The sequence below is a fragment of the Puntigrus tetrazona genome, chromosome 21 (assembly GCF_018831695.1).
Source record: "Puntigrus tetrazona isolate hp1 chromosome 21, ASM1883169v1, whole genome shotgun sequence".
In the NCBI taxonomy this organism is placed as follows: domain Eukaryota; kingdom Metazoa; phylum Chordata; class Actinopteri; order Cypriniformes; family Cyprinidae; genus Puntigrus; species Puntigrus tetrazona.
Window position 1 is genome coordinate 13,923,203 of NC_056719.1, and position 14,555 is coordinate 13,937,757.

General features: G+C 34.8%; 2 protein-coding genes across 3 annotated transcripts; both read left to right on the plus strand.

The window, feature by feature from the left end:
• The first annotated feature begins 1,273 nt into the window (after positions 1–1,273).
• On the plus strand, positions 1,274–7,720 carry limk1b (LIM domain kinase 1b). Of its 2 annotated transcripts, none has more exons than XM_043221322.1 (15): positions 1,274–1,529; positions 2,877–3,015; positions 3,999–4,108; positions 4,201–4,368; positions 4,477–4,582; positions 4,665–4,849; positions 5,261–5,450; positions 5,530–5,616; positions 5,695–5,826; positions 5,936–5,989; positions 6,110–6,175; positions 6,260–6,419; positions 6,510–6,565; positions 6,645–6,802; positions 6,887–7,720. In XM_043221322.1, the coding sequence occupies exons 1-15, from the start codon at positions 1,480–1,482 to the stop codon at positions 7,068–7,070; spliced, it is 1,845 nt and encodes a 614-aa protein (XP_043077257.1). In that variant the 5' UTR covers positions 1,274–1,479; the 3' UTR covers positions 7,071–7,720. The 2 variants fall into 2 exon arrangements, with proteins under 2 accessions (XP_043077257.1, XP_043077256.1); XM_043221321.1 differs by having other exon boundaries at positions 1,278–1,529; positions 4,653–4,849.
• A 241-nt stretch (positions 7,721–7,961) lies between these two features.
• zgc:162239 (uncharacterized protein LOC558037 homolog) lies at positions 7,962–14,234 on the plus strand. Its single transcript, XM_043220697.1, has 12 exons — positions 7,962–7,974; positions 8,546–8,553; positions 8,652–8,879; positions 9,064–9,148; positions 9,369–9,455; positions 9,557–9,680; positions 10,539–10,673; positions 10,965–11,082; positions 11,223–11,324; positions 12,037–12,133; positions 13,734–13,873; positions 13,951–14,234. The coding sequence occupies exons 1-12, from the start codon at positions 7,962–7,964 to the stop codon at positions 13,960–13,962; spliced, it is 1,149 nt and encodes a 382-aa protein (XP_043076632.1). The 3' UTR covers positions 13,963–14,234.
• The last annotated feature ends 321 nt before the right edge of the window (positions 14,235–14,555 follow it).

The following is a 14,555-nucleotide window of genomic DNA, read 5'->3' on the forward strand; positions in this document are numbered from 1 at the left end:
TATTTTAATTGGTTTAAAAACAAAATTATTATTTTGAAAAAATATATTATATTTAGGCCTACATTAGCTTAACATAAACAATTTTTGATGTTCATCACATTAGGGGATTCATGATTTTTTTAAATCATATTTTAGCCACATTTATCATTTTATGGTTATTTTCCTACACAATAAGCAGATTTATGCAGATTCTAAGAAATTTAAATGCATTTTGAAAAATTATTATTTATATAAAATTAAATAGATGCAAATAGTTAAACTAAATTATAATAAGTTGTATGTATGGCTGTCAAATACTTATAAGAAGTTTATTAGTTTATGTTAAATCTGTGTAATTCAACTGGACAGAAATGTTAATATGTAATCAGTTCATTATTAATTACATTTCAAATACATACATCTTAAATTTAGTCCTAAATATTAAGTATTTTTAAGTTTTAAGTATATCATCCAACCCAACATTTTGTAACACTTTAGAATAGGTAACACTTGTTAACTTTTCCCTCAATTTATTCTCGCTGCTTATTAATTAGCAAGGTATATTAATTGCTGCTTATTAATTAGCAAGGTGGTTAAGTTTAGGTATTGGATTAGGGATGTAAAATAAGGTCATGCAGGATTAGCATTAATATGTGCTTAATGAGCACTAATAAACGGCTAATATTCCAGTAATATGCATGCTAATAAGCAACTAATAGGTGTAACCATAAAATAAACTGTTACCTAAAATGGCAATATTCTAATATTGTTTTTTGTTTTGTTTTGGGTTTTACAGAAATATCAGGTCAGGCAAGTTGTCACACGCTGTATTATAATTTTAACAACTGATTAACAATTTCTTTTGGCCATTTTACCATGTATTATAAAACGTATTATATATTTTGTACCTTTTTCATATTTCATTAATTCTTTGGTTTTTATAATTGTTTTGCTTTTTTTTTTTAGTATGGGGCTAGCTTCCACACCAGACATGGCCTAATTGTGATAGCAAACCTTCTTTAAAATATAAAACTACTACTAATTCAAAGTTTAAAAATCGGATGTAAGTAACACACAAACAAACAGGCGTTGAGCAGTTCCAAAGCAAGACCCTTTCATAATTTCTCTTGCATGAATGCTTTTACACAAGCGCTCCGTTCACGAAGCAGTGGTATTTAAACGCACGTCTCTGCCCGGTCATGCAGTTCATGAGGGCCATCACCTGGTCGGGTAACACTATATCCTCTTACAGTATGCATTCTTTCTGCTGCACGCTGAAGCAGAAGACGGTGGGCTAAAGTTAGGAGGGGTGGGAGGGATTTGTTTCTTCAGACACTTTGCAGGAAGCAGCCCAGAGAAGCTCAGTTCGGCATATACTGATATGAAACAAAAACTGTTTAAGAGTGTTTGTAACAGTTTTGTCCTCTCCTCCCACTTCACTCCACCCCTGAAATGAGCGAGAGACAGTAAGAAAGCTAGCAGAGTTTTACTACTGCTACTATGCTGAAGACTTGCCAGGATCTGTATTGCAGGAGAGGAGGGAAGGCGAGGTAAGTCAAATTGTACTTTTTTTGTTTACGAGTTTACGTTTTCTCTCAAGTTTCAACGTCTTTTTTCCCTTTCATTTCCTTTATTTCATGGCAAAAGGCTCGCAGTTGTGGTTTCAGCAGTGCTCGTACATTTCTTGTGAAACAAAAACAGGAACTTGTTTGTCAACAGTCTGCTTACAGGTTGTCATGAGTTAACGTAATTCTGGAAGTTTGTTAAATTTAAACTCGCACTTGGTTATATATACTCTCGATATCTGGGTATTTGTAGCGTTGTGAGGTGGTTCGAGGCAGCACTGGCACCAGTCAGAATTTAAGCAGAATATTTGTATTCATGTAAACGCGGAAAGTGAATTCAGACTTTGTTGGTTTCACGCCACTTCTGTCCACTCCCATTCTCTACTGAGAATCTAGTTCACGATTACACTGGCGTGTGTTCATTACAATAACAAACTTGTGCAAATAGTGATATATATTAGTTTGTACTGAAGCCTGTCTGTTTTATTATCAGACTAGTGGATGAAATGTGCAAAAGCGTTTCAATCTGGCCTAGAGGCGTATAAAGTATACCGAAATTGTACTTATCTTAATGTATTAATACTAAATACTCAAGTATCTAGACAAAACACTCTTAAAATAAAGCAAAAGAGCTTCACATTCAGCTGAACATGACATAAGTATTATGTACTTATATAGACTGTTGAAGAAGCTTTTACATTATGCTGAAATTATGCTCCGATTTTACACTGAAATTGATTTGATAGAGAAAACAAAATTTGTGCAGATGGGTTGCGTCGTTAGATATTTATTTATTTGTATAAGTCAACAGGTTTTAGTAATGAAGTCCTGCAAAAGCTAGAAGTCTTTTCACCTCTATATGTTGTTGTTGTAATGACTAAAAAGTATTGTTTTAGGTAACGTAGTCTGTAAAGGTGCAAGTATTCACTTTCAGTAACACTCAAGTAAAACTACTTAATTATGGTAATAAAGTACTTTCTGCTTTTGTGTGTGTGTGCTTGCTTGTGTGTACATGAGTGTGTTTGTGTGTATAATGGGCATGCGTTTCCGTGAAACGGCTGTGTTTTATTGAATGAAAGGATAGGAATGAGGGGAAGAGAGCAGATAACCACCAGCTGTGGAACACATGACAGGCATCCTGCTCAGATGCAGCAAGAAAGAAAACACCCCTGGCTCTAGCATTTTATATTCACTTCAGCTGAATCTTACTCTAACACTAGTTAATAAACTGATCTGATTCGTGAGACAGTACATTTATTCAAGCAATGTAGCACCCCTATAAGTTTTATGAAATATGCAATTAATGTGCATAAATATCTCTCTCTCTGTTAGGTGTTGTGTATGTAATTCGGTTCTTTCTCACTGGTACTATGAAAGAGATGGACAATTCTTCTGTAAGAAAGATTACTGGTCACGATTTGGGGAGCAATGCCATGGCTGCTCAGAGTCTATCACCACCGGTCTCATTATGGTAAGAATACAACATTGATAAACTAGTTCATAACATTACAAATGTGTGCTTAGAGGTGAAGAGGAAATATTAGCCTATTAAAACACACTTGCTGCTCACTATTTTGGTACTATATATAAGATTTAATTTTAGCAAATTTCACATCTAATCTAAGTGGCACATTGAATTTAACATGAAATTTTAATGCTACCTCAGAGCCAATTTGTACGTGTTTTAGGAGGTGGTTAATTCGTATGACCTAACACTAGTATGATTCTGTACAATTATTCTAAACCTCTTTTATGGGTTTAGGGTTTAGAGGCAAGAGAGTTAGGCTGTATATGAATTCGTATGAATTAGCCACCTTATAAAATATATATGAACTGCTGTGAGATCATGCTGGAAACACTGAAATAGAAGTCTCCAGAAAAACATGCTCCAATAATGTGTTTTTTTGTTATATATATTGGATATTTATATTTGCATGCTAATTTCTTCTATCTTTACATTTCTGTTTACTTTTGTCGTCATTTACTGTTGATTTAAACATTAATAATTTAATAACACTGTTATAAACTGAATCTTGGCGTAATGCATAGAAAGCAGCACGGTCATCTTTGAGTGTCGCTAAGCGTTGTCCTGAGAGAAACAAGCAACATTTAATTTTATTGACTAAACGTATTGACTGAAACACTGGGCGAGAACCTAGAGGAATCACGAATACATGCATTTCTTCAGTAGACTGCACAAACGCTAAACGGTTAGAGTAATTTGATCCCTCTTATCTTGAAAAGGTTAACTCTGAGGTTTTTGTGTTTTGTCACAGTTTCCTGCTGTGACCTGAGGCCAGGCGACCCCTCCCACTCACAATCTCGCTTCCTTCCATTGTGCTGCCTCACTTCTGTAGAATGATGTCCCACCTCAGCTCCTCCCTTACTGTTTCAGCTGAATTAAAAAAAAACTTTACTAGAAAATAACTTTGCCTCTTCCTTCCGTCTCTACAGGTGGCTGGGAAGCATAAATACCATCCCGAGTGCTTTCTGTGTGAAAGCTGTGGCATGGTTATTGGACATGGGGATTCTTTCACTCTAATGGATTATGCACATTTATACTGGTTGGTTTTGTCAAAACATACACTACCTGCTAATTTCTAAGAATTTTGATGGGAATGCACCTCAGTTAATAAGTTTTCTTCTTTTCTCATAGTGGCCAATGTGGACACCAGAAAGTGTCGTTGCAGCACTCCGCAGCAAAATGTTCACAGCTTTCTCATACAGTGACATCGATGTCATTTCCTCCTTCTGCAGAAAACAGGCATGGTTTGTCCTTCACAGTGGAGCAGAAGGAAGCAGGGCCTTTGATCATCATTTCTCAGTAAGTTACTAGTTTAGACACAGTTGCACCTGAGCGATGTGGTTTTATAAAATAAATTGGTAAATTAATCATAGAATTCAATTAATGTTGCTTTAAAAAATGACACAGACTGGACATGCACAAGCTGAGCCCTGAAGTTAAGTCTTTGATCCATGTTGGAGACAGGATTCTTGAGATCAATGGAATTTCTGCCCAGAACATTCCACTCGATGAGGTCAGTGCTTTATCTCAGATAAGATAACAATAATAAACTGGACATCTTATTTCACCATTACATATTTCAGCTTTTTCAACAGATAGATCTGATGATTCATGATACAGAGCACTGGTTACAAATCACAATCGAACATGATCCTAAAGAACCCAAAAAACAGGAAGACTTATCTGGCCTACTAGGAGAAGAACTGGACCAACCTGGAAAACTGGGTTTCTTTGCCCTTGCCGACAGCAGTCGAATAAGCCCTAAATCCAGAAATATTCTGTAAGATGTTATTGCATGCTAAATATTTGTTCATTGTTAAACATTTCTAAACATTTAAGCAATGTGCTTTTTTGAGAGGCAAAAAATATACACCATGAAAACCACTCATAAGGGTACTTTTTTTAAATTGAGATTTATGCATCACATGAAAGCTGATGAATAAGCTTTCCTTTGATGTATGTTTAGTTTGAATAGGACAGTATCTGGAGTATTGAAATTAAGAAAATGTATAAAATGTAATTTGATATAAAGTCGGAATATCATTTTTGTTGTATGTGTCAAATGTTAAAACACTTTCCCTGTAAAGATTAAACTGGTTTAGGTTTATAAAAAAGTACCAAATAATAAAAATGGTCATTTTTATGTCATTCCCTTGCTAACATTTTTAATTTCTGTTTGTAATCTCTGCAGGCGCAGCAGCAGTATTGATAAAGCTCCATGCTCGCAACGGCACGCTGCACTTCTTTCCCATAGAAGAGACATTAATCGATCGGAGTCTCTACGTTTTGACCCTACTGACAAAGCACAGCGTATTTTCAGACCCTCCGACCTAATATACGGGGAAGTTTTGGGAAAAGGTTGTTTCGGACAAGCCATAAAGGTAAAGCAATATGTCTGAATGATTCCGCTGAGTATCACTGATTGAATAAAGGAATTAACTGCTTGCTTTGGGATGTCAGGTGACTCATTCGGAAACGGGTGAGGTCATGGTGATTAAGGAACTTCTTCAATTCGATGAAGAGACTCAGAAGACATTTCTGAAAGAGGTTTGTTGCAGTTTTTTCTTTCTTAGACCACTAAGGAGCAAATGGATTGTTTGCTAATCGAAACTTTTTTTGCTCCAGGTCAAAGTAATGAGATGCCTTGAACATCCTAATGTCTTAAAGTTTATCGGCATTCTCTACAAAGACAAACGACTGAACCTGATCTCTGAGTATGTTCAAGGAGGAACGCTGAGGGACACCATCCAGAAAATGGTTTGTTTTTCCTTACTGTATATAATTTAATCACATGAAGTCTGTAGATTCTTGCATGCTATTATGGTTGTAAGTGAATAAACGTGTTTTTGTCATAATTTTTGACAAGGATCACCCTTGGAAACTAAGAGTGAGCTATGCCAAGGACATTGCCGCTGGAATGGTATGTAATGAAGTGCAATACAACAGTTCAAAATAGAGGGAAATCTTGTTTTGACAGAGAATAATGAATCTGAAGCTATAGTTAGAATTCAAATACATTTATTTTCTATGTCCAACCCAGGCTTACCTACATTCAATGAATGTCATTCATCGGGATCTGAACTCACACAACTGCTTTGTCCGAGAGGTCAGAATACATTTTAATACTTAGAAACGTTGAGCATGTCTCCAGCTGAACTGAACTGCCTGACCATACTGGTTTTCCTCACAGAACCAAACAGTGGTAGTTGCAGACTTCGGTTTGGCCCAGCTCGTAAAGGAAGAAAAGAGCTTCTCTCCTGGACAAGTGTCCAAAATGAACAAGCTTGGTCGTAAAAAACGTTATACGGTGGTGGGCAACCCCTATTGGATGGCACCAGAAATGATCCAAGGTGAGCCATATGAATGAACAATCAAAGGATTGAACCTTTTTTCAGTTTTAGGATCTTTTGTGTTTTTTACATGTTATTTCTCACCTGCAGGAAAAATCTACGATGAACATGTTGACATTTTCTCATTCGGGATTGTTGTTTGTGAGGTGAATTCACATATTTTTCTACTTGTAAACCAAATTTGGATGTAAATAAAATGTAACATACAGTACATGTGTATTCCAGATTATCGGAAGAGTATATGCCGATCCGGATTACCTTCCACGCACACAGGAGTTTGGACTGAATGTGGATGAATATTTGGAGCGCTACTGGTCCAAAGATTGCCCTGCGAGTTTCTTTCCTATTGCGGTTCTTTGTTGTGCCTTGGAGGCTGAAAAACGGTGATTGTCGTTTACATTTGTCATTATCACAAACAAAATTTTATAGGCTGAAACATGGTCTTTTCTTCCTATTACTTTCTATAGTCCCAGCTTTGCTAAATTAGAGGAGTGGCTGGAGAACCTAAAGATGAACATGGAGATTGGACTTCCACTGATGTCCGAACTAGATAAAATCCGCCAAGCGTTTTGGGAGAACCACGGCCAGTCAAAACAAACTTATGGGATTCCTTCGAACCAGATGGAGAATTCAGCCCTAGGCAGAAGCTGAGACTTATTATGATCTGTGGGCGGTCGCAAAAAAGACTAGACTTAGACAAGTTAGTCTGACTGCTGATTTGTAAATGTCTGTTACATTTTGAAATAATAGTTGATCAGACTAGTTCTTAAAACAAAATCTTAACAGAGAGACTCAAGGTTATGCATCTGACCCAAGATCATCAAATTCTCAAACTATTACAGTGATCCCACTTAAAAATGCGTTAATATAGTTAAAACTTTTCTGAGCCATTTTTGCAGTGAACTTTACTTTTTTGTCTTAATTTGTATTGTAAATGATTTAATGTTTTGTTTTGTGATGCAAAGGTAAATGTACACTTTTAAGTGTCTAAATATATTGGGGTCACTGTATATTTTTTACAAGGTTTATGTCGCATTGTAGGCCTGTTTGGTCTCAGACACAAAGGTGCTAACAGACTGTTCAAAAGCATAGTATTATAAATGTAAGTTAAAAAAAAGTACTTATTAATTGTAATTGTGTCTCTATGTACGATTGTACACTTTTTTGTTATTATTAATATTATTACTTTACATTCATGTATGCCTGATTTTATGTTACTCGTGTCAGACACTGTGAAACTCAGGAGAAAGCTCCATCTGACGCAACGAATAAATGTCATGTTTTCATTTGAATTAATTTGAGCCAGTTTAACGGTTCAGTCGCCGAAACATATCTTCTTTAACAAGTAAGGAATAACACTGTTTTCATAGATTTACTATTACTTTACACATTTACCATTTTAACATTTAACACTGTCCGTTGGATATTTTTTGATAAACACGTGTGTGTTTTCAATCGTAATTGTAACGGTGCTAGTTGACGAGATATCATCGCTTTACTCATTTAGGCCATACTAGCATTTCTCAACAGTTGAGGAGTATAATGGATCAGCACAGTGAGTATTAATATCAATAAATTTACGCTATGTAATAACGGTTAGTTTCGCTCATTTAGCCGAAGCGATATCTAAATGAACAAACATTTGACAGTTAATGACCTAAGCTAATCTTACTATATAGTATTTACTATATTTAAATAACCGCGTTATGGTTCCTAGAAATGAATATACATTTTTGTGTTAGCCTGAATTCGTTCTCTGGTGTATACCAGACCTATGATGTATACACTGTATCTGTTGGATATTAAATGAAATTAACGTATTAAGCGAATGAAATAGTTAAACAAGGTTATTTGACTAATTTTTTTTCACAAACAAAAACACTAAAGCATCTATTAAATATCCACAATGTCTATTAAACATCCAATATATAGGTTTACAGATTGAGGACATTGACTTTCAAGGTAATCTGTCAGTTTGTGTTTGTGAACCTTTTTTCTTTAATCTTAGCAGTAAATTGCATTTGCTATAGAGAAATATTGAATATTTGTGCAATGTACAGTTGAAGTTGTTTAATTACCTTTTGTTTATTTGCCCTGCATCACATTTTCGTGAATATCTGGCATAGTAGAAGAGGTAGGTTTTATATTTCATTTAGGTTTCGAAAAGGTACAAATTTAGTTTACACGTGCTGCCAATCATCACATTCAGTCACATTTTGCCTTTTTTGCTAGCTTTCCATAGCACTGAATGACTCTGGAACAGAGAGTCTCCTCAAGGATCCTGACACTTCTCTTTGTGACTCCACTGAAGCAGAAGACAAAGATGAAAGTATCCGTTCGTCTCACATATTCGGCTCATCCTCTTCTCTGGCTGAAGATAAAACACTTCCCGCTGTTGACAAATCACCTCTTAATCCCAAGAGTCCAGGGGGCAGCTTTGACCCTCATGGCTTATCAGAGGTAGTGTAGCATGCTGCACACCTGACCTTCACCGACCAAAGTGTGATGAAGTCTCTCATGTTTACAAAGGCTGCATTTATTTGATCGACCGTAATATTACTACGCTTTAAAAAGATGTATGATGTGATATACTGTACGCAAACCGGATTATTTTTCACTTCTATTTCATTTTTGACCCTTCCAGAAATATGTTGGCATTGTGACATTGCCAAACCAAGTCCAACAGAAAGCAGTGAAAAAGGGATTTGTGTTCAATCTTATGGTTGTTGGTAAGAAACAACATAAACACACACACTATCACTATCACTATCACTATCAAGAAGTCTCCTTTAAAAAAAAAAAGAACATTTATTTAAAAACAACAAATAAAACGGTAACATTGTGAAATAATATTACAATTTAAAACAGTTTTCTGCTTTAATATATTTAAAAATGTATTTTTTTCTGGACTGTGTATAATCTTCAGATATATGATTTTTTTATGTTTAGGTGAGTCTGGTTTAGGCAAATCCACTCTTGTCAACAGCCTTTTCCTCACAAACCTCTATATGGACAGATATATGCCTGATGTTTCAGGTAAACTTAACATTATTGAACCACATTTCCCAACTAATAAAAGTAGTACTGAACTGCAGTGAAAAGAAGAGATTGTGAATGTATTAATTTCTCTTTCACAGAGAAGATAGCTCGGACAGTATCGATAACGAAAAGCACTTTAGACATCGTTGAAGAGGGAGTAAATCTAAGACTCACAGTTATCGACACCCCTGGTTTTGGAGATGCCCTTAATAATCACGAAAGGTACTTTGTACGTTTTTAAATGTGTGCTCAGTCATTTTATGTTCCACTCATTCATATGACAGTGGTCTTTAACGTATACTGGCATATATCATGCAACAGCAATAAGTTTTATTATTAATTTATTTCCATATAAAGCTGTCCAATAAAACATGGTTTTGTGATATTTTTGTAAAATAATCCCATGAGGGTGCTTGGAAAATGTGTTTATTACTCTAAAGGTTCCATTAATGTTAACTTTAATAAAAAATAAATATACCAAAATAAACGAGGAAGCAGTTACTACATTATAGACCATTTATGATTATAGAATACATAATGAAAACTATTCAGTAATATCATCATAAGCTAATTCTGACTTTTTAGATTACTTTTTTTATTCAAACTTGTTTTAAACTTAAGAGAAAGAATATTCAGAATCAAGTTACTGAAGGTCTCTGGATACGATAACAACATAATTAACCACTATACATCATCAGTTTAGTAACATACATAGCTATTTGTTTCTTACATTGTTTAGCTGCTTGAGAGGTGGTTTTCTTCCAAATTCAGATGCACGGTTTTCAAATTATTTACATGACATTTCTGTAAATTGAAAGAGAAAAAAATGTGAAAATGCTATCTGTAACTGTAATCTCACTAGTTTAAAATATAATACTGTAAATACAGGTACTTAATTTTGTAATCTGAGTATGCAGTTTAGATTTCATGTAAGTATTTACTACCCAGCACTGATTATTAAGCACTTCTTTACATATTTAAAAAAGCTGTTTTAGAATTATCAAATGTAATACAATATCTTGGGTGACTGCTTGTTAATGGGAAATGCAAAAAGGTATGTACACATGGTTTTTCTTGCAGCTGGAAGGCCGCAGTTCATTATGTAGATCAGGAGATGGAGAAGTACCGCAGAAATGAGATCGGGATGAACCGTAAAGACATAACAGACAACAGAGTGCACTGTTGTCTGTACTTCATTTCACCTCATGGCCATGGGTAAGACCTATTCTCATCACAGATGTTTTTGTGTTTATTTTTAAACCATTAATTGCAATTAATATATACATATGCATTTAAATCATTTTTTTAAAATATATTTACATGTATATATTATAGAACTTATATGAACATAAATATACACAGTACACACTGATATTATGTAAACAAAAACTTTTTATTTTGAATGCAATGATCGCAATTAATTATTTGAGAAGAGAGCACTATTTTAGTAAGCTTCAAAATACAGGCCATATATTCAATTAACAAATTTCCTTTGTGCTTCCTCAGTCTTAAACAAATCGACGTGAACTTTATGAAAGCCTTGGATCAGAAGGTCAACATCGTGCCTGTGCTGGCTAAAGCAGACAGCCTCACTCCAAAAGAGACCTGCAATATCAAGGCAAAGGTGAGAAGGCCCATGTAATGAAAGTCTGAGTAAGCTCACATACAGTGATAGATGTTTCTATCGTGTATCATGTAGACATTTTTGAGAACGTGGCACTGTCAACAAAAACCACTCTAAACAAATTGCATTTGTCTCCATAGCTTTTGACTGAAATTGACAAATTCAGAATCAGGGTCTTCCAGGTTCCAGAGTGTGACCCAGATAATGAAGATCTGTTCAAGCAGCAGACTCTAGAGATAAAGGTCAGGACTACAGGTCAATGCAAACAGGTAGATAGGGGAAAACCAGAGAGCAGTCCGGAAAAAAATACAGTTCCGCGCCAAACTATAGTGCAAGACAGAACGATAGTCCGGGGAAACAAGCGATAGTCTGTACAGAGTTCCAGGAGGGTCCAAGATGGCAGGCATGGAGTAGATCCAGATATACAAGCAATAATCCAAATACTACGCAGAAATCTGAAGCAAAGCAATACTAAACTAGGATTAGACTTAGAAACAGGGAAATTGTCTCTGTAGAGTAGAGAGATAAGTGCTAAACAACACTCAGCAGTTTGATCAGGAACTAAATTAGACAGGAAAACAAGGGGGAGGAGCTAATCGCTTACCAAGGAAACTAACAAGGTGGGCAAAAGGAACAAGGGAACACAGAAAACATGGGGAACAAGCACTTCAAAACAAAACTTCACAAAAACCAAGACAGGGGAACAAAGACTGAAATCATGGCAGATAGAGCTTTATGATTCTCTCCGATAACAGCTGAGCTCCTGGAAGCATGCCAAAGCAACAAGAGGCCTTGTCCCTCACCCATCCTTTTCATAAAATATCAAATTACACACTACAATTAAAATAATCAATACTTTACATGTGCTGGAGCATGTTAGTCTACATTAAAATTATTATTGTTGCCCAGTTGTTAATATTTATGAAACTTCTGTTTCCATGTTCTCTTATATAGAGAAGTATGCCATTTGCTGTTATTGGGAGTAATACAGTAGTAGAGAGAAATGGCAGGAGAGTTCGAGCCCGTGTCTATCCATGGGGTACTGTAGAAGGTATGTTTACTCACACCACGAGATGTTACATTTATACTTTACACTTAAAGGAATACTTTAAGCCAGTGGTTCTCAAACTGGTGTACCCCCTGGGGCATTTTAACATTTTTCTGAATACCCCCACTTAGTCCGCAGTCATGCCTTTGCCATTAAGGGACTATATTTTCCACCTTAAATTGATTTACAGGTGAATTTTTGACCTTATCCAAAGTTTTTCTAGCCTTGTTAATTGTATTTCATGTTTTATGTAATATTTTTACCATTCTTTTAAGCATATTATTAATATAATAAATAGATTTAAACCTAAAATCGCCAGTAGGTGGTGGTAACTCATCGTTTAAATGAACAAGGTGTCACGTCATTTATTCAATAAGGAGGCTGTAGTTTTGGATTATTAATCGCTGACTCTTTGAATTGTTCAAAGCTACAGATTCATGATAAATTTCATCGGTACTGTTATTACTTCATTGTAAAATACAGTAAGCAATATTGAAAATATTGTTTCTAAACTGAACGCTACATTTAAAATGTAAAACGTATGACTTAATCTTACCTTTTTTGTTGTTATTTAAAATTACTTATTTACAATCGCTTGGATATTCACGGAAAATTGAATTCTTGCTTGCATTTTGAACATGAAAAAGAATAAATCGCACAGGGGTACATTTCTGTTTTAGCAAAGGATTCTTAAATCCATCTCAATCTACAACCTGTCAATATTTAATCTTTATGCTGCTAAGTTATACAAATCAGCATATTTAGCTGCACCCCATCATATCAACGCTGCTTGTGCGGATGCAGTCAGTTTTGACTGCAAAAAATGAAGTAATTTGATATCATTTACCCATTTATGACACTCCAATTTTACTGTTTTTACAGTAGAAGCAGCATTTTGCTTGTAAGACATAAATGATTGGTTCTAAAGTTACTTTAAGTTGGGGGTAGAATTAAATGACTGCCAAAACTCAGCATTTTGTTCGCATACCCCCTCCGTGCACCTCATGTACCCCCATTTGAGAACCACTGCTTTATGATAGCGTTCAAGATGTTAATATATCTGCATTGTTAATCTACTTGATCTTTTATTTAAAGAATTCACAAAAACCTTTCATTGGAGAATAAGAATTTAAAATGACAGGGAAATATCATAATGAATTTTGAATGAATGTCCTCCTCCAGGTAGATTTGTAACATTTTCTGTTGATTGAAAATTCTTAATTATTGCCCTGATAGTGGAAACTGATTTCTTTGTTGCTCTAGCTCTTTCATTTTCTAATTTGTGAAGCTTAATTATCTTTTGCTGCACATCAAAAATATAGAGATATGGCTCTAAAAAAATATTTTTATGCTCATAATCACCCTGATGTGTTAAAAATTGTAAATATGAATATAGGAATATACTTCAGAGATATTTTAGACATTAAAAATTCTAGGGGTACTAGTAATTGTGTCCAACGTGTATTGGCGAAAACATTTATTTCATATTGAGATTTTCCCCCATTTTCAGTTGTTTTAGTTCAATGAAAGGTTAGATTTTTGTGATTTTATAAAAAAAAACTGTAAAGAAGTTTTTAAATGTCACCTTGTTTCCCTCCAACAGTTGAGAATCCATCTCACAGTGATTTTGTGCATCTGAGGAACATGTTGATCCGCACACACATGCAGGACCTGATACATACAACCCATCATGTGTTGTATGAGAACTATCGGATAAATTGCCTTTGCAGGAACCCAATCTTGGTATAAAAAGGCAACTTATTTATCCTTTAGCAATGAGAAAAGTTAATAATATTAATTCTTTTTTTTTTTACCAACAGGAGAATGTATAAGGAAACCTTGGCATGTCTCACTGAAACCTTGGCAGTGAAAGAGCTGACTGAAGAAAAAGAAAAATGAAAAAGTACAGTTTTAAAAAGATCACTTAAAGACAGTAACGAACCTATCTAATGTTTGAATTATTTAAATTGCTTTGAGGTGTCTAACAATATGCTTTATATTTAGGCCCATGCATTTATTTGGGGTAAGATGAAAAAATAACATAGAATATAGAAACAAATGTAAATATTCATATTTTTTAATTCCGAAGATAATAAATACTTTACTGTGAAATACACATGTATTTTCATTTATTGCATTGTCTTTCTAAAAGACACAAGTATATTTTGGTCTTTTGGTGTTTCTTAAAATAAGATATGATTATGCACTTTAAGGTCAAGTTGAGATTAGTTCTTGTTGTAAAATGTCATATTCGTCAAAAACTTCATATTTAGGAAAAAACAACTTGAAAATTCACTTCTAGATCTCACCGTGTGTCGAGCCATTTTTGAATTGCCTTGAAAGCAAACTTCAGTGCAAGGGTTTTGGAAAACCATCCCAGAAGACAAAATTAAAACCAGTTTGTCAGTTAAAAAAATAAAATTAA

Bases quoted from the DNA above. Each gene is read 5' to 3' on its own strand.
- limk1b (XM_043221321.1), top strand. From the start codon at position 1,480: ATGCTGAAGACTTGCCAGGATCTGTATTGCAGGAGAGGAGGGAAGGCG. The intron at 4,850-5,260 runs GTAAGATGTTAT...TAATCTCTGCAG, and splicing joins CCTAAATCCAGAAATATTCT to GCGCAGCAGCAGTATTGATA. The intron at 6,566-6,644 runs GTGAATTCACAT...TGTGTATTCCAG, and splicing joins TCGGGATTGTTGTTTGTGAG to ATTATCGGAAGAGTATATGC.
- zgc:162239 (XM_043220697.1), top strand. The intron at 11,325-12,036 runs GTCAGGACTACA...TCTCTTATATAG, and splicing joins AGCAGACTCTAGAGATAAAG to AGAAGTATGCCATTTGCTGT. The intron at 12,134-13,733 runs GTATGTTTACTC...TCCCTCCAACAG, and splicing joins TCCATGGGGTACTGTAGAAG to TTGAGAATCCATCTCACAGT.